This window comes from Capricornis sumatraensis, chromosome 3 (assembly GCF_032405125.1).
Source record: "Capricornis sumatraensis isolate serow.1 chromosome 3, serow.2, whole genome shotgun sequence".
NCBI classification, from domain to species: domain Eukaryota; kingdom Metazoa; phylum Chordata; class Mammalia; order Artiodactyla; family Bovidae; genus Capricornis; species Capricornis sumatraensis.
Window position 1 is genome coordinate 210583 of NC_091071.1, and position 21700 is coordinate 232282.

Sequence of the window (21700 nt, forward strand, 5' to 3'; positions counted from 1 at the left end):
AGCCTTTCTGCGCCGTTGCTTTAATGGACAGACCATCAGACGCATTTGCCCAAAGGAAGAGGAAGTGAGCAGGGTTCTGGGCATCTCACCAGACGCAAATACACAGATCGCGTTTGTACATATCACATCAGACACGTATCCATAGCACAGGATCGCGCACCCCTCGGGACACCCGTCCTGGGACTGCACGGGGGCGGTCCCCATGGGGTGGGGCCACAGCCCATGACCACGCCCCCACACGCTCGCTCAAAGGCGTCCTGCAGCCGCGCGTGGAAGATGCTCCTTAACGTGGAAGACTCCCCACGGACAGGTGAGTCCCGGGACGCTTCCTGTCGCCAGAGACAGCCCCAGGGCACAGAAGGGTCCCAACGGTCACTCGAGCTCCGAGACGAGGAGGACAGGGGCGGCAGGCCGCGGGCAACACGGGGCTGACCCAGTTCGCAGGCACAGCAGACACTGGGGTCCATGCACTCCAAGGGAGCAAATCTTCCTCGTCCGCTTGGCATCTGGTGGGGCGCGCCGCTGTGCCTCTGTGAGGTTAGGGCGCCTGGTCCTCTAGGTTCCAGAATCCCGGAGGCAGGCCCAGGACACCGAGACCTCCCGGGCACCACCTGGAGCTCCAGCACCCAGGCCATAGGACACGTGACGCTGATGGGCCGCAGCCACAAATGCTTTTCACCGTGAATGCATTTTGGTGGGTTTGTTTTTTTTCTTTTGGTTCAAAACAAAAAAAAGCATGGCAGGCTCTCAGGTATATAAAACTTGGTAATATTAGACAAAAATACAAACTTCACCTTTACAAAAAAAAACAAAAACAACACCACACAGAATTTCTGTTGAATACACGTAAAGCATAACATCTTACCAAAAATAAGAGTTTAGTTTCTGTCCAAACACTGGCAGCAGCAGGGAGCAACCCCGGGCCGCCGCTCAGGAAAGCCGGGTCCTCAGGCCCGTCCACGGCAGGCAGGAGGCTGGGGAATGGCATGTGATTGCTTCACGCAGTTCTCTCGAAATGGCTTAAATTAAAAGGCGGGTGAGACCGGGCAAGGAAGAAACACGTAAAGCCAGAAACATTTAGGAAATGATGCATAGGTGGGTATACCATGTTTATTGTAATACATCTCATTCACTTGCATCTTGCTAGGAAAGGTACCGTCCCACTGTCCTGACTGTTACAGCAGCCTGGTGTTATCGGTGTAAATGTCTTCCAAAGAGATAATTAAAAAAAAAAAAGCTAGGCCAAGAGTAAAAAGGAAAGCTTAATAATCACTTTATGATGTAAAAAAAAAAATCCACTTAAGGCTCTCAGGGAGGTTTCTGGATAAGACTCAGACACTACGGCAAGGAGATGCGGTTTCCCAGACAGTCTTGGCTCCCGCGTGCGCCTGCAGAGCCCGCGGCCTCTGAGCGCAGCCTCCAGAAAGCAGGCTCTGCACCCTGGACAGAAGCACCTGTGGCCACCTGGACAGAGGCCGGTCCGCCGCGACGCCGGCCCCTCTGCCGCTCGGGGCGCCCCTCCGTTCCGGCAACTGCTCAGATGCTTGTGTGAGTTTTGTTTGTCGTGTTTCGTGGTTTTGTTTGCTCTCTCTTTTTTTTTTTTTTTGACAAGGAAGCGTCTTATTGTTTCACCGAGTGCTACAATACTTGCTTTGATGTCACATGAACAACGTATACTGTCTCTTTGTTCTCCAAAGCGTGCATGGAGACAGTTTTCACGGAGGAGAACAAAGACCACGCTGGCAGTAAGCACCGTACATAGTAGGTTCAGGAATGTAACACGCCATGTACATCCGTGTCCCGGGAGAGGGCTGCTGGCTGACCTTCACCTCACATCTGCAGGCAGGAGAGAGACGGACACTGAGAGGCCACGAGCTCACGAACGCCATCATGGCACACACGCACGCATGCCGTGTGGTAGCTTGCGGGATTTAAAGCCTTTGTTAAATCTTTCAAATCAAATACGCCCCATTACCCTTTCTGTAACATCCTGACCAGAACTGACCCTCGGCTCTTGGGATCTCATAGAACACAGCTTCAGAGCAAGCCCCATTCTCCCATTGTACAGATGGGGAAAACTGAGGCCCAGAAGGGTTCTTCTGCTTTTCTCCTCACCTTTCTCTTTCTTCTGGCTTACAGCTTGGTGTGACTTCTGGTGCTCTGGCAGCCACTCTGGGCCACGAGGCAATCCTGCCTCTGGATGTCACCAGTGAGACGCAGGGGTCTCTGTGACTAGGCAGGGTACAGGGACCTGAGCGGGCAGCAGCTCTTCCCTGCCCTCCACTGCCTGCCTGTTGCTCATCCCAGCGTTTGTGCCACGTGCCCAGAGCCCGAATGCCAGCAGGCAGGTGGGGATGGCTCTCTCCCTTTGGGGCCTCTGTCCCCAGCTGGCCCATGGAGGCTTAGCCCAGCGGCTGCAGACCGGAAGCACAGGCAGGCACAGGTCAGCCCCTGCACACCCTCAGGACCCACAGCCAAGGCTGAGCAGCTGGGGGCTGCTTCAGGGTCTGTCTACATGGGCCTTTCCTCCCAGAGGAGCCTCCGGAGCGGACCTGGCCCACAGGCCTCAGACGCTCCTGGCCTGGTCAGGTTCTGCAGCTACACATCTCTCAGCTGGGCCCTGGGTTCCCAGGCGCCTGTCGCTAAGAGTTCCTCTCACAAGTATTTGTCTTGGATGCCATGGGCTCCCACATGCCCAGGAGCAAGGACCAGGCTCTCCAGAGGCAGACAGTCCAATAGCAAGGCCCGGGAGACTCCACACTGCCTCCCTTCATGACGACTGCAGTTGCCCACACCCACCCGCCCTGGGAAGCCCTTCAAAAAGGCCACTTTCCCCAGGCCCCTCTTAGAGTGGAGGGCGGCCAGTGAGGTCAAGCACAAGTCACTGGGTCCTTCCACTGTTCTCCCCACTGTCATCCTTCTTCCAGCCTGGAGTGTAGCACGACTTCTGGAGCTGTGGCAGCCATCTCAGGCCACGAGGCTGAGAACGGACATCACCAGTCCTGGGGTGGGTGTCTGATGGTACTCTGAGACTGCCATACCTGCTCTGGCATCCACCTTATCTCGCCCTTATTTCTAGCGTGTTGTTCGCAGCCAAACACAATTTCCAATACAGCAACCAACAGCCCTACGTGTTTATAAAGCATTTCAGACAGGATCTATCCAGCCTTCAACAAGTCTCATCTGTGATCCCGGTGAGCCTCAGTTTTTCCATCTGTCAAAGGAGTGGGTAAGCTGTCCGTGTGATCCCAGCAATTCAACGTGGGAGCTACTCCATTGCTGCTCAGGGAGCCCAGATCACCCAGCTCCTATGACCTCCGCCTCCCAATCAACGAGGACCAAAGCCAGAGCGGGGGCCCCTGAGCAGGAGGGGGCTGGGGGCCAGGCGTCCCGAGCGGCAGGAGAGGGGGCAGAGGACAGGAGCGTGGAGACCCGCAGCCCGGCCGGACAGACAGCGGAAGCTCGCGGACGGATCAAGGCCAATCAGGGCGCGTCCTCGCCTGTGGGTGATTCGCGGAGCGATCGGGCGCTACGCCTCCCACCCCAGGATGGCGGCGCGGCGGGCAGGTGGCTCCTACCTGGTTGGCCACGTTAGGTGGGTTTTAACCTTTTTCTTTTCCGTTTTTTACCTGATTCCCTACGCCTTCCTGTTGACAGAAGGGCAGGAAGGGTGAGTGGGCCCAAGGGAGGGTGTGGGGTGGACACTGAAGCAATAAATACCTGGGGTGTTTGTCTTTCTGTGAAAACAGCTCGATGGCGCTGGCAGGGAGACACTTCCTGGTCCCGTGAGCCGGCCCGGCGCGGTGGCCACAACGCCGGGCTGCTCTGGGCAGAGTCTGGCCGAGAAGGCCAGGACCCCGAGCGCCAACGCTGTGGCCAGCACCTGCCACCCGCCAGGGACGGGCTGCATCTCTCCAGCTCACCGCTTGGGCCGGGGCGGGAGACGGGACCCCACAGCGGCCTGACCCCTCCCTCCAGGCACGTGGCCCTGTCCCCGCGATGCCCTCGGGGGCAGCACACCGGCACCCCCCCCCCGCCCCCGCCCCGCCAGCAGGTCCCGGGCCGCACAGGCCCCGCAGTGAACGGCCGACAGCCCTCAGCGGCAGCCCCCGCCCCTGCCGCCCCCCGAGGCCCCTGGCCGAGGCCAGGGCGCGGCCCTGGCGGGACTCACCCGCCTCCTCCTCGCGGCGCTCGGGGCTCGGGCTGGCGCTGGCGCACGCACACTCCAGGTGCTCCTCCAGCCGCACCTGCACCTCTTTCAACTTCGCCTTCTTCCTGAAGTACTCCACCTTGGCCACCTGCCGAGACAGCAGCGCGCCGTGGACGAGCGGCACACGGGCCTGGGAGCGGGGACGCCCCCGGCCCCTGACCTCCTCCGTGGGAAAAGCGGGAGCCCCGGTGAGGAAGCGGTGAGATCCGGGGCAGCGTCTGTGGTTTGGCCCCATTTTAACTTGAGCCCAGGGGCTCGTGCACGCCAGGACAGGCCCTGAGGATGCCCTCGAGGGGGAGGCTCTGGGCGAGGGAAGGGGTTTGCTTCCACACTTCAGGGGCGCGTGGAACAGCCACAGAGGTCGGCAAAGGTGCGCCTGGCCATCAGCAACCAGGGACCAGGGCCGCTGCTCGAGGGGGGCCATCCGCCCTCTGGCCCAGACCCGAGCGCGACGAGGGGCAGGAGGCGTGGGCCCACCTGGGGCTCCGGACAAGGACCCCGTAGCCGCCCGGCGCTCGGCCGGGCCCAGCCCTGCAGCTTCACCAGGGCTCCCAGAACGGCCCCCAGGGACACTCTCTCCATCCCTTGCTCTTTGCCCGGGGACATGGGTGTGGGGGGAGCAGGGCTTGGCCAAGACCCACCTCCAGCACTCAGAGGCCCCGGAGAAGCCCGGCTCATGGGCCACAGCTGACCGGGGCAAACAGGACCCCAGGCGGCAACCAGAAGCCTCCCGCCTGGGACCATCTTTACAAGGAGCTTCGAGGCCAGAAGCCAGGGGACCCTGGGCAGGGGGTTGGCCTGCACTGCGGTGGCCAGGCTGCCCACCCCATAGGCAAGTAGCCTGGAGGCCCGTCCAGACCTGGAACGGCCACCCGGCCGCATGAATTAACCAAGCAGAAGAGAGCCAGTGGCCCGCCGGCCGCGTGACGAGGCTGCGGCTCAGACGGGTCAGGAGCTGGGCCGGGTTTGCGGCCAGGCCCAGGGGTTTCTCAAGTCGGGATCTCAAGACCAGGGAGAGAGGAGGCCTCGGGTGGGAGCTGCTGCAGGACGCCTCCACCCGGGGCGGCCTGGGGCTCGGCTGTCCCTGCCCCCTTCCCCGGGGAGAGTCCGAGAGCTGGGCATGCAGGCCATGTGGGCAGCCAGCCTCCGCCTTCCCATCTGTAAAGTGGGAACACGGGTCACACGCACGCTCACAATAGAAGCACCTGGAACTCAGGTCACTGTCCAGAGGCCACTGAAGTTGGCACCTCTGCACAGAGCCTATCCAAGGACCCCATGCAGAGAGGCCTGCACACAGGCCACCGCCTCACCCCGCCCCAGACCCTGCTCTGAGTGCCCACACGCTTCCTGCCACCCTGGCCTCTGCTGGGGGACACAGGCTACCCGAGGGCTTGGCCCTCCGTATGGCATGCCTCTGGCCAGTGGGTGCCTCCTCTGGCATCCTCTGCAGGGCAGGACGAGGGCCCAGGGCCCGAGGCGGGGGGGCCTTGCCAGCCATCAGACAGACTGTCCAGGGACTAGCGCTAGGCCCAGCAGCACTGCCCCAGGAGGCGCCTCAGTGAAGGGCGCGCAACAGCGGCCACTCGAGCCTTCAGAGAAAAATCTTGTTTTTCTTATCACAGAAAAACAAACAGGGATTCATGGCTGCACCTGCTCCTGCGTATGCAAGCATTCCGGGCCGGTCCACCACCTCCATCTGGCCAGGAAATGGCCACATTTTTCCCCCAAGAATGCGCTGTGAATATTAAATTCTCAGAAGCGTCCTCCACTCCAGCCAAGGCCACGATGAAGATGCTGCCGTCCTCGGCACCCCACCTCCAGACCTGCGCTACAGCCTCTCGGAGCCCACACGCCGTGCTCTCCCCACCGTTTGTCTCAGCTGCTCCTGAAACACCAGACACTCGGACTCCCCGCCAGAGCTGCCCCGCCTGCAGGGCCCCAGGCCAGACCCACCCGAGCACACCCCCACGACGCTGTCAGCCTTCTGAGCCAGGCCTTGGGTTCCTGTGCCCACCAGCCCCCATGAAGCAGGACACTCCCAGGAGGGCCAGGGGGAGCCACGCCCTGCTGGGCCCCCCGACACGGGTCAGCCGGAATGAACAGCGTCTCCTGAACCCCACGGGCCAGGCCCATGACTCTCACAGCAGCCTCGAGAGGGCACAACCATGGCCCGTTTCACAGACGGAGAAACTGAGGCCGCACAGACAGGGCCTGGTTCACCGGCAGGGGTCCCGGACTTGCGACCAGCAGGGCCCGAGCACGCCCCTCAGCCAGGCCACGTCCTGAGTCCGCTGGGCGGGGTCGCCAGGGCCCTGCAGCCCCAAGTCCACTCAGAACTGAGTCCAGCTCCTGGAGTCACGATGGACAGACCGACCCAGCTCCCAGGCGGGCAGCAGGAGGCCTTCTCCAGGCTCGGTTTAGAGGCCACAGCGGCCGGAGAAGAGAACCCCAGCTTCAGGGCCTGTGGCCAGTGGGCTCTGGCCTCCCTGACCGACTGGGGCTCAAGTCGGGCAAGCAGCGGGCGCCTCGCCGCACGGGGCAGGGACTCAGCAGCCCAGCACCCAGACGTGCTGCCAGAGTCACTACCTCACCCTCACGGCTCGACCCGGCTCCCGGAACGGCAACGGCCGATGCGGCCCCGCGGGGAGCCCCACCCAGAGCACAGGCCCCTGTCCGCAAGGGGTGCAGAGGCCCACCCTGGACTGCCCGAGGTAGACGCACCAGGCCCACCTCCCAGAGGCCGGAGGTCTAGCGATGGCAGACTGCAGCTAACTGCCCGACACGGCTGCAGCGCTGAGCCAACAGCTGCCCTGAAAGCAGGGCCGCCCCAAACTCCCAACACCTGAGAGGCCGGAGGCCCACCTGGCGGCGGGGAGCCGCTCCTTCTGCCTGACCCTCCGCCACCCACGCCCAGCTCCACCTGTCCCAGCCACGGAGGCTCGGGTCTAGGGGGCGGGGTCCGTGTGTCAGCCCGCACCAGGGGGCGGACGCCAGGCGCTGACCTTGCTGTGCAGGGGAGGTGGCCAGGACCCCTGCCCACATGGCAATACGGCGGGTCTGCAGGGGCTCCGGGGTCCACGAGCCACCCCCAGGGCAGGCCCTGGAGCCCTCAGGGCCCTGGTGGGCAGGCCACCAACCGGGGCATGTCCTGACCCTGGGCCCAGAGCCCCCTGCAGCTGAGGGTGCCCACCTGGTTCAGTCACCTGGGAGGCCATTCCAGCCTCCCCGCCCTCTCTTCCCAATGAGGGGCCTCGGGCTGTGCGTAGCCCCATGACCCCCAGCACCCACCCTGCGTTCAGTCTGGGCCTCGAGGGCTGCTCTCCGCTCGGCCTCAACCCCAAATGGAACAGGGGTGGCCCCTGGCCAGGCCGGGGGGCGGGCACGCCACAATGGGCCTCCTGTTCCCACCGACCTCCGTCTCCTCCGGCCAGGACCCCGGGGCCTGGCCCCGGATGTCTCCTTGCCGACCTCCTGATGGGAGGGCGGGAGGGGCCCTCCCCGGGAGAGGGGGTGGGCGGAGGCGCGCGGGGTACCGGATGCGGCTGACCCTCCCCCCACCCCGCTCTGGGCAGACGGAACCAGGCTCTCCCGCCCGCTGGGCAGGCCTGTGACCCGGCAGATGGAGCACCCGCCCTCACCCACCGAGACCCCTGAGGAGCTGTGGACCACCGCCCACCCTTAGGATGGACCAGGGGAGGCAGAGAGTCACTGCCCAGCCCAGGACCAGACATGACCTGGCCCTCACACCATGGGAAGCAAGAGTGGGGGCCATGGGGGACCCCAAACGGTGGAGCCACAGGCTGAGAGCCCGCTCCGTTTCCACCCCCCCGTACCTCCAGGCCCCTGCTGCTGGCCCTACAGACAGGCTCCAACGTCCGTAAGCAGGACCATCTAATCTAGGGCACCCCACCCCCAGGCCCAGGAGACAAAGGCCTCAGTTCTGTGGATTCCTGGGGCTCCTAAGACCTCTCAACACAGCACAAGGAGGGATCCCCAGACCCAACGGAAGCCCAGGAGGCTGGGCTGAGAGCCAGGGCCTCCGCTGAGCCCGCGGGCGGGCATCAGGCCTGCTTCCTCCTTGAACCGAGGAGGATGCAGCGGGGCCCGCGGGGTGCCCGGGGCAGATGCCGCCCACCTGGAGTCTGAGGCCTGAGGCGGGAGCCAGCGCCCCAGGCAGGCACTCCAGGGCACCTTGGCCCCAGGGGAGTGTCCACCTGAGACCACAGGCAGCCAGCCGTGGAATCTGCTTACTCAATCCCCAAAGCACGCAGAGGACCAAGTCCCCGAGGTCAAGTCAAGTCCCAGTTAGAGTCGAAAGCGCTTCTCGCGTGCCGGCTGCAGGGCCCTCAACTCCACACCTCACTCTGGGGCCAGAAGCCTGGACTCAGACTGGCAGGCGATCGGAAATAATTCCCAGTGGAGAGAAGAGTTCTACTGCACCCCCGGAGCAGAAGTCCGCGTTCCAGGAAAACTGGAGGCCCAGCTGAGTGGGGAGGGAGCTGCTCCACGGGGCGGTGCCAAGTCCACGCCCCGGGGCCACAGGGACCACGACCCACCTGCAGCCAGACCTTCCATGGGGGCGGGCAGTCCCCAAGCCCCAGACCCACTCCCCCAAAGAGGCAGGTGCAGCCAGAGGGGAGCGAGCCCAGGCTAAGGAAGGCTTGCAGACATGGGGCCAGAAGCCAGCCCCTAGCTTAGCTGCCCAGTGACCTGAGGATGCAAAATGTCCCCCAGATTCAGAGGACCAGCCCCATATGTGTCCTTGGAACCTGATCCGCTGCAAGACCCCACGATGCCCTTAGCGGTCAGGCCAGCCAGCCTCCTGCCTGGTAGAAGGCCTCGCAGTGAGCACTGCCGTGCACTGGCTCCCAGGAGCCCAATACGGGAGGCAGAGACGTCTGACCCAAGCCGCTGGGCCTGTGGTTCGCCACGCAGAGCACACCTTCCTGAAACGGGGCAACCTGGCCCCCAAAAGGACACCCCAAGGCTGGTGCCCCATCAACAGCACGTCCAGTGGAGAGGGGCACCCTCCCAGGTCTCACAGGGGCTGGAGGTCTAGCATGACGGGCGTGTGCCCGGCCCTGCAGCCCGAGTTCTGAGCCGAGTTCTGAGCTGTGGTGGGAGTCAGCCTCCCCACCCAGCCCCAGCCCAGGGCTCCCTTCCGGTCTCGGTGGGGAGAGGCTCTCAGGGGACGCCCAGCCCCCTTGCCACACACCACAGCCCCTGCTAAAGTGCCCAAGAGACCCTTCCAGAGCCTGGAGGGGACACCAGGCAGCCCTCAGCTAAATGGCTGGACACCATGCGAAACCCGTCGGCAAGGCAAACCACCACTCGTCCTAAGATCCACGAGAGGCCCTTGGAGAGGGGACTAGACGCCACCCCTAGACCACCTACCAGGACCCAAGCCCCAGCCCCGCCCCCGGGCCTCAGTGTGCCTGTCAGAGAAATGGACGCATCCTCCGGCTCACCAGCCACAGCTGGCCACCGTGGGCCAGGGATGCGCGGGCTCACCTTGACATTCCGGTGGTGGACGCGCGACGGCTGGCACTTGACGCTGCTGGTGTTGCAGCAGCCGGTGCAGCGCTTCACCTCCACGCACGGCGGCCAGATCAGGAAGTTAGCGGACGTGGGGTCCACCTGGCTCCGAGGTATCTCGTAAATGACAGTCCTGGTCTTGCAGACCGCTGGGATGGCCTCCTCTGCAGAGGTGAGAGGCGGCTGAGCGTGCAGCAGCGCCCAGGGGTCCCGGCAGGAGCAGCCCACAGCCCACGGCTTAAGCCCACGGGACACGTCACACAGCCCCTGGTTCAGCAGAGGCAGAAAGACCCCGGCCCCCAGCACGGTGCCACTGGCCGGCCCGAAGATGAGCGGCAACTGGAGGGCTGGGAGGGGAGGCCCCAGAGGGGAGGGGGCTGCAGAGAGCCCCCCTTGGAGCATGGGGGCTGAAAAGGGGCTCACACAGCCCGAGGCGAGCTTGGAGCTGAGACACTGCCTTCACTCAGGGCCGGGGGCGGGGAGCCATCTCTCACCTGCCTCACCTCCCAAGGGCCCCGCCTCCCACAAGCACATTTCCAGTGGCCCCCAAATCAAGAGGGCAGGGTACTGGTGACCCAGCTACCCCAGTGTGGGAAGGGGCCCCACTCACAGCGTCCAACCCAGCGCCCACCAGTAGGAAGGGTCTGGGGGGTCCAGCTAGGCAGGGCCACAGGCCTTCAGTCCAGCCCCAGTTCCGCTTAAGGGCAGGCCCCCGGTTTGGAGCAGGAGAGGCCCCCATCAGCCCCGAAGACTCGAGCCAGCACACGTCACCTGGGAGGGCCCGCTGGCCTCAACCAGGAATCGTCTACCCACATACCACGCCCAAAAGCAGAAGCTATAAAATCCATATTCTTGGAAAGACAGCTCAGACAGAGGGAGTCACATACCCAGGGTCACAAGGAGGACGGGCAGCTGTCAGGACCCCCAGGTGGCACGGGACCGGGTGGTCAAACCCCCCAACTGCACCCCTGGGGCAAGGCCCCAGGAGACCTCCATCAGCCATTCACTCCTGAAGGGGCCAGGCAGACCCTGGATGCTCAGAGTGGGGCCAAGGGGCCAGGCAGACCCTGGATGCTCAGAGTGGGGCCAAGGGGCCAGGCCTGCGGGGGCGGGGGGGACCCCGGAAAGGGCCCCCCAGGCCCAGCATGGCTGCACCCACCACCTCGCAGGGCAGCGGGGAGCACTCTGTGCTCGATGTTATGAACTGCAAATTAAACACGACCCATCCTCCAGCGAGGCTGCCTCCAGCACAGGCCCCAACAAGACCGAGCACTTCAGGAATTTACGGCGGCTCCCCACTTCTGGAAACTCTTGGCCCAGGCCAGGCCTGCAGCAGGGAGCGGGCGGGCCAGGGCGGGGAGGGGGACGCGGGGCCTGCACAGCAGAGAAGGGACGGAGCCCGCATCCCCAGAGCCCCTCCACAGCCCCCCAGCACAGGGACTCACCGATGCTCCTTTTCCTCCGGATGGGCACCGGCCGCCTCTCCGGGCCATGCTTAGCGCCGTGGCCCCCGTGGGCTCTCAGACTGGTTTCCAAAGGCTCCTCAGCTCCTACAGGAAAAAGAGATGCCGACCATCCGCCCACACCTGGGCCCCTGGGGCCTGCACAGCAGCACACCCCACCGCCCTCCTCGTTCCAGAGGGGGTCCCTCTGCACCCACAAGGGGGGCCTCCAGACGTGTGCAGGATGAGACTCCCAGCTGCAAAGATGTCTCAGCCGCCCCACGCGGCCAGCATGGGGCTCCTGACGTGGGCGCCTGCCCTGGACCCTGCGCGAAGCTGCAGAATACCCGGGAAGGGCCTGCGGCCAGCCCGCCCGGGGCACCTCCTCAGGGAAGCCGGGCGAGGGCTGACCCAGGGGAGGTGCCTGAAGCCAGCCCGCCCCACCCGCAAGGCCGAGCCGACAGGCCTGCTGCTGCTTGCTGGACAGCGCACCTTGGACAGAGGGCTGGACGGCAGGCCGGACCGCGGACCCACACAGGCTGCAGCCGCAGCTTTTCCACCGCCTCTGCTTCTGCCGCCTCCTCTGGGGCCCTCGCTGGCCCAATCCTGGCTGAGCATCCCGGCCTTGAAGGGGCATCAGGAGCAAGGCCAGACTGGGCCTCGGTCAGACCCCACTCGTCCCTGAACATCAGCCCGCCACGATGGAGAGGCCATCAGAGCCGGGCGCAGCGCGTCAGGAGTCCGGTGCCCGGTGGGGGACACGGCTCTCAGGAAGGAAAGTGCTTTGAGCGGCCCCAGAGCCAAGGTCACCACTGGGCCTAGCGCCCCAGGCTGGCTACAGCCCCCTCAGTACACAGACCACCACCCGCTCTGCCCCCAGGGCCCCCAGACAGGGCTCGGAAGGGACACACACACCTGCCGTCTGGCCTCACCCCGCCCAATGACAGCACCTGCACCAGGGTGGAGTGGGCCACACGCAGCTGCCCCACCCCGGCCCTCAGACCCGGTGGGGCATCTCCCCGCCTCTCCCCTCCATCACTGCTGCCCCCACAGTTAACCAGAGGCAGCCAGAGGCATCGGGCTCTGAGAAAGCACGCCTCAAAGGCCAGAGCTGCCCAAGGAGCCCATTCTCGCCACCTCCCCTCCCCAAGAAGCTCCAGTGGTATCCCGGCCACGAGCCCAGACCCGAGGACCCCTCTCCCCGATGCGCAGTGCACAGAGGCCTTGGAGACTGTCCACTTGCCCACAGTCGGAACCTGCACACACTAGAAGCGAAGCGCAAACACGGAAAACGCAGCGGGGACACAAGACGCACCGCCGTGCACGCCGCCGTCCAGGAGAGCCCAGCTCTCCCCTCACAATGACTCAATGTTCCACTGCCGCTAATTTTTTCTGAGACCCAAAATAAGATCAGAACAGAACTGCTCATGCAGTAGGAATCCCATCCACCAACTGTTACAAGAAGCATTTTTTCACGAAAAAAGTGACATGATGAGTCACATCCTGGTGGTGGCCATCTCACCATCGCCAAGCCCGGGAGCAGCTGGTCCATCCTGAGCTTCTAGGAGACAACGGGACAACAGCAACCCAGGCCGCACTCCACCCAGCACTCCAGCCAGGCAACAGCGGCCTTCCGCGATATCATGGTGCCGTGCACACAGTAGGGGCTACCACCTTTCCAGCTCAGAGGAAACTGAGGCCAAGTCTCAGAAGAACAAGCAAGGCCGATGGCCAGCAGGAGGCCCCTGCCTGCCTGCGCCACACCCAGGCCTCTTGCCTCTGAAGAAGCAAAGACAAAGCCTTCTGGTCCATCAACTGTTCTAAAACCTGAACTCAGGACTCACTCCCCAACAAGAGTAGAAAGAGCTCCCAGTCAGACCAGCTCATCCACTACCCTAGGGAGACGGGTGGTCCGGAAACCCAGCCTGGACCTCGCTGATGGGGAGATAGCCCTCTGATTTATGTGGGTGGAGATGCGACCGGCAGGGACCACCCCCTCCCCAAGAGAAGGCCACACGTGAATCACAGCCGAAAATGGCTCTCAGGACGGTTCATCAACTGGTTTTCCCTTCTGCCTCTTCTGCACAGATGTCTGAAAGACAGGAAGCCGTCTTCCAGCTGTCAGTCCTGGAGGAGCATTAATGGCCTAATGGGATGAAATTTACGTATCCTTACTCAATGGCCACGGGCACCCGGCCAGGCTTCAGAAAACAAAGCTCCCGCACGGCTGAATGGTCTGCTCTCCGCACACCCCACACACAGGCCGCAAACTCCATGGCACTGGTCATTAAAAGACCACATGCTGACCCCTGCACCCAAAGGTCACACGTGAAAAACCAACTGTCCGGTCTCTCAGGCGCGGGCAAGGAATCCAGCGCCTGCGGGCCTGGGCGCAGCGCCTCACCTGGGGGACGGGAACGCCCGCCCCTGGAGGCCCCGCCCACCTGCCAGTCACGAGGCCCCGCCCCAGGGAGGAGCCGCTGCGAACCCGAGTGTCTGTTCCCGCTCCCAGGCGTCAGTCGGCAAGAGCTCCACTCCGAGCTGTAGGAGGAAGGACGGGCACCTAGGCCAACCGGTCTTCTCTGCACCCACCTGCCTCCTCACTGATCCCACCTCTGGCTGACCCTGCTGGGGAGTCCTGGGCCTGGAGAAGTAACCTCACAGCAGTTTACAACCTTTCCTAGCTGCGGGGTCCATTTCTACTCTTCACTTGGGGCAGAAACAGAAGTTGGGGAAAAGACACCCACACCCCCAGCCCACTCCTTCTGCAAAACAAGCTACAGAAGCAACCAGCTCAGGTCAGAGCTGTGAGAGGGGGACCACCCAGAGCTCTGATGAAGGAGCCCGCCCTGGGGTCTTCGTCACAAAGGGTCCCGGAGGGACAAGGCTACTGAACAAAGGAGGTCCTTGGGGCCCCTCCAGTGTTCTCAGCCCAAAGCTCACCAGGCACTAGGCGCTCCCTCTCAGACCCCAGCTGCCCCAACAGGTGGGGGAGGGAGGGAGGCAACCACTCTGCCCACTCCCTGGGGCAGGAGGGGGCCAGGCCCCCAGGCTTTTATAAGGGGCAATTTGAAACCAGCCCGGAGAACTGGCTGGTGCACCCTTGCTTCCTCTGTTTGGACCCTCCAAGGAGGCCGTGGACCCAGAAGTCCCCAGGTCAGGAATGCTATCAGCATGCCCCCAGAACTGCAATGCTAAAAGCATTAATGGGTGGGGGGTGGGGGTGGGGGAGGGGGAGGCGGGGCTGCAGAAAACAGAGTAAGAAAGGTCCCAGCAGAAAGTGAATGGCCCATTTCCCCAGCACTGCCAAAGCAGGTCCTGCGGGAGGCCCAGCCTCCCCAGGGAAAACCTCCTGGGAGCCAGTCTCCCCGTTTCCCAAGTCCATCAGGGAGCAGCAGCATGCAGGCAAATGTTCTCCTCGGCTAACCAAAGCCAAAGCCTTCTCCCCAGCGTTACACACCAAGGAGCCAGATCAAACCCCCCCCCTCCCGCCGCCCCCCCCCGGCCCCACTCTGATCTCCAAGTGAAATTCTACCCTCTTCCTGATAAGGATCAGCCAAAGGATTTCCTGGGTCAAGAAACTACAGAAACCATGCCCTTGCTAGAAAATGGTTTTGGCATGAAATGAAAATAGTTCAGGCCTTTCCACCACCATAATTAGGTACAAATTTCCAAATGACTAGACCATGTGATTTTACTTAATTCCTCCACTGCCCCCCCTTTTAGAGTAGTTTGCAGTGAGAGAAAGATCTTCATTTCACTTAAAATTCTCCCAACCAACCCCTGGCTAACTTTGGTCGCTCCATTTGACAAGCTCACCTGGGGCTCCTTTTTGTCCAGTCAACAGGAAGTTTTCTTACATGAGTACTGCCCTAGCTAACTCACAGTGGGATTCCTGCCGCAGAAATGCGGGCCAGACCCCTCGTCCTCTAGAAGAGCGTCCTCTGGCCCGCAGGCAAGCACAGCCACCCCGCACCCCCGGCTCCCAGCCAGGCCAATATGGGACGTCAGCACCTCTGCCCACCGGGGGCCAGTCCAACTCTGCAGCCGACGCTCAAGAGCTTCAGAAGCTTGCCTGACACTTTCCTAAGGCGGCTCAGCTCCGAGCCTGAGGGGGGAGCCCCAAAATAGTTCCCAAACAGCAGACTGTCCGAGGCGCGCCTTTTTTATCGGCTCATGAAAACAGAAAAACACAGGACTCACAACCACAAAGGCCCAGCCCGGCAGCAGGAGCAGAGGAAATGCGCACCGATGACAAAGGGGCCCTCGGTGGGGTGGCGGGGGGCGGCACCGCGCAACAGCTTGCGCCCAGGTCAGGGCTCAGCGCCCAAGGCCTGGGCTGGCTCCTCCCGGCCGGAGGGCAAGCCCCGGACCGCACACCTGGCCGGGACGCCGGCGCCCTCTATGCGGCTTAACTTTCTGAGACACATTCGGCATTTTCCTTAAAGCAAAAAAACAATCCCTGGGCGAGTGAGCCGCCGCCGGGAGAAAGTGGTGATTGGAAGAGAAACTCCTGACTCATCCGCCTCGGCTTTTATGGCCCGGGATTGGATTCTGACCTTTCGGTGCGCTCCTGCGCGGCGCCCGGCCCGGCCCGGACGCGGGAGGCGGCACGGGGCGCACATACAGCCTGCCCACCCGCCCGCGCGCTCCCCGCGCGCCGAGGGAAGGGGCGCGATTTACCTACGGAGTCTATCTCCAGGAGTCGCTGGAGGTCCCGGATGCTGTGGATCTGACTGTGCGCCAGCCTCTCAATGACCTCGCGGGGGATCTCGGCTTCCTGCAAGCGTAGCAACACGGTCAGCGCCCGTGGCTGTCCAGAGCGCCTGGTCCCCCACCCGGCCCGCGCGGAGCCTAAGGCCCAGGGTGGGGCTGGATGAGACCCCCAGTGCAATTCTCCGTCCCCATCCGTGTCTGCCCTTTACAAAAAGAAACCGCTCCCCGCCTTTAAATTAAAAAAAAAAAAAAAAACCCACCGGGCCCCTCTGCCCGGGGGTGTCCATTACAGGAGGTCTAGGGGCAGCGAGGGGCCCGGGGAGTTGCTGGTCTAATAGTGAAATCAACATCGAGAAAGATCAAGTTGAAATGCGTCACGGACCGGCGACGAAAGTCACGGCTGCCCTAACACTTTAATCTACCCCGAGGTTTAAATTTCACACCCAGAATCCCGACCGAACCTGCGGGGGAGAGGGTCTGCAAGCACGCGCGCGCACACTCACACTCGCCCCACCCCGGGCTCCGGCCCAGCTGCGGCCCTAGCGCCGACGAAGACGCCCCAAATCCAGCCGCGACTGGGAGGGGCTGCCAGGGAACGTGAGGGTTAAATATCTATGTCCGGCAGCGCCGGGTCCCAACCCAGACCACCCGCAACCTCTCGGCCTCCCCTACTCTTTCCAGATTTTTAAAGGGAGTAGGGGGTCGTGGGGGGTCTCAAGCACCGAGTCCCGACGACGGGCGTGTAGAAAGTCATTTATCACAGCACAGCTCACGAGGATTCCGAATTCGATATTGGGATTGGGGGTGGGGGTGGGGCTGGGGTGGGGGTGGGGCTGGGGACGCGGGCGGTGGGAGGGCGAGGGCTCCCGGCCCGGCCCCGGCTCGCCTCGCTCAGCCACCTGTAAGCAGGCCCCGGGCGGGCGGGACTGCGCCGGCCCAGCCGCCGCTCCGGGCGTGGGGACCGGGACCCGGGGTCTGCGGCTCCGCGCTGCTCACCCTGCCTTCCGGGGGCTCCCGCTGCGACCGCCCCTACCAGTTTGTCGGGGGCGCTTCCCTCTTCCCCGGCTCCGCGGGCTTACACACACACACACACACACACACACACACCCCCTTCCGCGCTCCCGCACCCCAATGCTGCATTGTCCGCCGCGCCCTAGGTCTCCCTCCTCGGAGAGGAGCCCGCGGCCCCCGAAGTTTCTCCCCACTCGTCCACCCAGCCGCCACTCCGTCCCTCCGCGGCGGAGCGACGCAACACGCTGGAAACTCACCAGACACACTTAGGCATGGCAGAAAATAGAACCCAGTTGGGAAAATTTTAAAACCGACCACCCTAGGAGAAATCAAAACGCGCCCTGCAGAGCCCCGGAGCCCGGGCTCTCGGGCGACCTCAGGGGGCGTGCGCAGGGGGAGTCGGAGAAAGGACAGGGCGCGGGGGTGGCACCCACCTCGGCCAGGGCATTGGCGAGGTACCCGCAGCCGAGGAGCAGCAGACAAGCCCAGGTCCTCATCGCGTCCCGAGGCACCGGTGGCTCGGCGGGGAGGCGAGGCCGCGGGGCGGGCGCTCCAGCCGGGCTCCTGTGACGGCGAAATTCAGTACCATCCCTCAGGGAACGCGGCCCGAAGGAGGGTGGCGCGGAGAGCAGGGAGCCGACGGAGCGCGCCCGGCGCGAGCAGCGAGTGCGGAGAGAGGCAGGCAGCGCCAGAGAGGAGGAGGAGCAGGGAGTGCGCGCTCGCCGCGCCCGCCGCGCCGGGAGCCTCCTGGGCCGCCGGGTAGGGGGTGGGGACGGAAGGGGCGGAGGGCGGGGGCTGGGCCTCTTCCTTGGTGCGTTCCCGGTGCTGGCCGCCGCCGCGCTCGCTCCCCGGCGCTGGCTCTAGGAGCGACCAGGCCGGTAATTCTGCATATTTGCGGGCGTCAGCCCCGAAAGGGACCCCGGAGCGAGGCTGGAGCCGCTGCCGCCGCACCACCCATCACCTGTCTGGACGCCCGGCCAGGCCCGGCGCGGGCTCGCGCTCTCCCTGCGGGCTGCGGGCGGCCCTGCGCGCCCACCAGCGGCCCCGCGCTCGCCTCCGGCCTCCTCTCGCCGCCGCCGCCGCCGCCGCCCGGCCGGGCACGGCGCGGCCCAGCACGGCGCGGCCCGGCGGCCTGCGTGCGCCCCTCCGCGGCGCGCCCTCGGCTCCGGCGCAGCGCTCCGCCCTCCGCCGGCCCGAGCCGGGCAGCGCCCGCGGCCGCTCCGCCTGGCAGCCGCCGCCCGCCCGGGGCCTCGCCGCGCGGGCCTGAGGGCCGAGCCGGGGCCGAGCCGGCGCCGCCGCCGCCGCCGCCGACAGAGAAGGAGGAGGAGGAGGAGGCGGCGCGGGCAGGCCCGGCTCGCCGGAGTTGTGCGGGCTCCGCGGGGCGCGCGTGTGGAGCCGGCCGGCGGCGGGGAGGGGGTTATAGCGCCGCGGCGCGCCCCTCCCCCGCCCCCTCCCCCTCGCCTCCCCCGGATTCCGGGCCCCGGACCCGCACCTCGGAAGCGCGTGGGGGCCGAACGGGCCGGGCAGGGCCCCGCCGCGGCCGCAGTGAGCACACACACGCGCTCGCGCAGGCAGTAAAACCCATCAAGGCCCCGGGCCCGGCGCCGAGCACAGCCGCCGGGGCTCCGCGCGCTGCCCGGGGCTCCCCGGGCGCCCCTCCCTCGAGCTTGCCCACCCCCCAGTGCCAGCTGCAGCCCTGCAGCACCGGACGGGGAGGGGAGGAAGCGGCCGCAGAAGCGCCGCCGTCGCCGGCTCGCCTCTCTTGGGCCCCAGCGGCGGCAGAGGGCAGCGCCCAGAGCGGCTACGCCAAAAAGGGCAAAAGCGAGCCGGCCCCCGCCTCCCGCCCCCCGCCCTGGTGCTCAGGCCTCTGCACGGCTTGGATCCCGGGCCCCCGGCTCCCCCGCCATAAAAGGAGGGGGAGTGAGGCTCTGGTGAGAGGTGGGGCGGGTTTAGGGGCGCGTCTGGGACACTCACCTGGCGGCTGCCACGCGCCCCCGCCCGGAATCCGATGCCTGGGGCGTCTGAACGAGGAACCTCCACCCACATTCCGGGAGAGGAAGGCGCCCCGGTCGGAGGAGGGGGCTGCCGCAGGCCTCGTCCCCGCCCTGGGCTCCCGCACCCCCAAGTCCCCGCGCCCTCGTGGAAGGCCTGGCGGCGGTCTGAGCCACAAACTCGAGGGCTGGAAGGGAGGAAAAGAAAAGAGCCGCTCGAGAGGAGCCCGGGAGTCTCAGCCTCCCGCGCCGGGATCCGCTGGGCGCACAGAGCGCCACCTCCGGCCGCGGCGCCGCACAGAGAGATGCGGGGGAGCGACGCGAGGAAGGCCGAGGCCTGAGCGGGGCTGGACGGCGCCCCCGCCACCGAAGGGCGGTGCGCCGAGCTGGGTCCCTCCCGCCTGCCTAAGCAGGTGGGACCGCACCCTGGCGACGGGTCTCTAGAAGGGCGGAGAAGCCCCCGGCATCAGGGCTAGAGGGGTAACGAGCCAAGTGACCCCGCAGCTAGACGGGAGGCCATTAAAGGCTAAGGACTGCGAGTGGCTGGGTGGGCTGCGGAAAGAGAACCTCGCTGGCCCGAGCCCTCCACCCCACACCCCCATCCTCCGGGTTGGGCCCCTGCCCCCGCCCAGGCTGCCCTCCAGCCAAAGGCAGTAAAGACGCAACCTTCCAGGCGCTCTTTCATCCTTGGTTTCTCGGGCTCCAGCATTTCAAAGGCCGAGTCCAGTGGGCCCTCGGTCGGGGGCTGGGGGGGGGGGGTCCCTCAGCTTCCCCCAGATTCCGGGGAGGAGGGGTGGGCCCCTCCTGGGATTCCCAGCGGGCAGGGTCTCCCAGAGCTCAGCCCCCCAGCGCACCTGCCTCTCTCCCCTGCTAGCCTCACCTGCAGCCTCCCCCCCAAAGCACGCACTCGGGGCTTAGAATGAAGGAGGGTGAGGCAGAGCTCCGGAAGCCTTGGTACTGCCCTTGTCCACCCAAGTAGACCTCCCACTGCACTGGAGGGAGTCCGCTGAATGGTTTCCAGAAGGCAAAGAGCACACTGCTTGGACTCGGGCTGTTCCCCTGGCGGAGCCCAGAGATTTCCTGAGAGTTGACTGCATCACACCTGCTTAAGCGTCCAGTTCCTCACAGGCAGAGGGGACCTGAGGACCCACACGTCTTCGGGGCTGAAGGACTTGGTTTGATGGCGGGTGTTCGGATGAGGAAAGGTCACCTTGTATTGCAGGGGCTGGGGTGGGGGCCCTTCTGGCTCCAACCTCTGTACAGAGGTTCCCCAGGTCCTGGGGGCGGGGGCGGTCCCACCAGCTTCGAGCAAGTGATTCGCTCGGTGCCCCATCCCAGCCTGGAAATTCAGGGGCTCCCAGTTTGAGTTTGGGACAGAAATGTGGGTTTGGGGCAGAAGAGAAGAGATCTGGGAACATGGAATGGGGGCATCTTCTACAGGAGCCCAGGCCAAAGTTAGAGAGCAGGCGAGATTGGGTGGGGGGGAGGGGGGCGCCAACGGAGGCATCCTTCTAATCTCTGGCGGCTATTAAAAATAAAACCTCGGCTCGTTGTCATAGCGACCACGACAACAGCGGCTGCCCAGGGTGGCACAAACTTGTGCAGCCGGTGACAGCCGCTTTTGGGGGAGACTCAGGGCAGACTCACACTGGTCCATCAAGGTCTGCCCTGCCACCAAGGACAGCCCTCCCCCACCCTCCCTCCTCCGAAAAAGCCGGCAAAAGTAGATCGCTAGACGCTGGTTCCTAGACCTTGAATCGACTTGAGCAAGAATCAACAACCAGGACGGGAATCCACGCGTGCGGGGACTCCCCGGCCCTGGCGCCTCTCTCCGAGGCCCCTTCCCCTTTCAGAGCCTGGCGTCCTCATCTCTCGGGAAGGGGCTGAGTAGGGAGGCGGTTTCAGATGGAGGCTCGGCGGCGGGAGAGGGGACCCTGGGTCCCGAAGCCAGGCACGTGGGCGTTCCGGCACCTGCCCAGCCCGCCTGTCCGGCGATCCTGGCTGCTCAGGTGTGGTCACGTGCTCCTTTCTGCCCAGGAATCGAGTTTCACTTCCAGCCTCTATTAGGCGGTTCACACGGTTCACTGCAAACATTTGATAAAGAGGCTAAATATACACTGGAGTCGGAGGAGGCGTGGGCGGCCTCGCAGAGCGCAAGGGCGGGGCTCCGCGGGGCATCCCCGCCCAGGCCGAGAGTCCGACTCGACCCCGACCAGTTCCCGGTTCCTGATGCTCCCACCCTAATCCCCCCGCCCCCCCCCCCACACAGTTGGGAGCCCAGGCCCAGGACACGCGGCCCTGGCAGGCTGTGGGCGCCCCTTGGCAGCCAACGGCCCCGAGGCGGAAGAAGGGGGCGCTGGGGGGGAGCTCCAGAGAGGGTAAGTGCTGGTGGGAGGTCAAGGCGCACCTGGCAGCCCGGGATGTCCGGTCGCCCCCGGAGCCGGTGCTTCCGGGCCATCTCCAGCGTCCCCGCGGCGCGCCCCGACGTGTCGCGGACCCATAATTAAGGTGAGTCAGGTGCTACAAATAGGTGCAGAGAGGGACTCCCGGTGCAGCCGGGTGGCTGCGCGTCTGCCCCTCGCTGGTTCTTCTGGGCACCGCCCATGACCCCCCCCCCTCCCTCCCGCCACCCGCGGAGGGGCGGGAAGGGCCCGGCCGCTCCTGGAGAGCGGGACGCCTTTGTTAAGGACCTGAGGCCAGCCCAGGACCCTTCACCCTACAGCCCACCTCACCGCGCGTGCAGCGCTGGCCTGGGGCCTGGCACCAGCTGGCACTCCATTGCTGCTATCATCCTT

General features: G+C 64.8%; 1 protein-coding gene across 1 annotated transcript; it reads right to left on the reverse strand.

The window, feature by feature from the left end:
- Window positions 1–285: 285 nt before the first annotated feature.
- Window positions 286–17545, reverse strand: PDGFA (platelet derived growth factor subunit A). Its single transcript, XM_068968284.1, has 7 exons — window positions 17349–17545; window positions 15871–15967; window positions 11191–11295; window positions 9722–9909; window positions 4172–4298; window positions 3579–3647; window positions 286–1836 (listed from the first exon to the last, which is right to left on the reverse strand). The coding sequence occupies exons 1-6, from the start codon at window positions 17409–17411 to the stop codon at window positions 3592–3594; spliced, it is 636 nt and encodes a 211-aa protein (XP_068824385.1). The 5' UTR covers window positions 17412–17545; the 3' UTR covers window positions 286–1836; window positions 3579–3591.
- Between the last annotated feature and the right edge of the window lie 4155 nt (window positions 17546–21700).

Excerpts from the sequence above, each read along its gene's own strand:
- PDGFA (XM_068968284.1), bottom strand. The coding sequence starts at position 17,411 with ATGAGGACCTGGGCTTGTCTGCTGCTCCTCGGCTGCGGGTACCTCGCC. Across the intron at positions 9,910-11,190 it reads CCGGAGGAAAAGGAGCATCG|AGGAGGCCATCCCAGCGGTC; the intron begins GTGAGTCCCTGT and ends TCACCTCTGCAG. Across the intron at positions 3,648-4,171 it reads GCGCCGCGAGGAGGAGGCGG|GAAGGCGTAGGGAATCAGGT; the intron begins GTGAGTCCCGCC and ends TTCTGTCAACAG.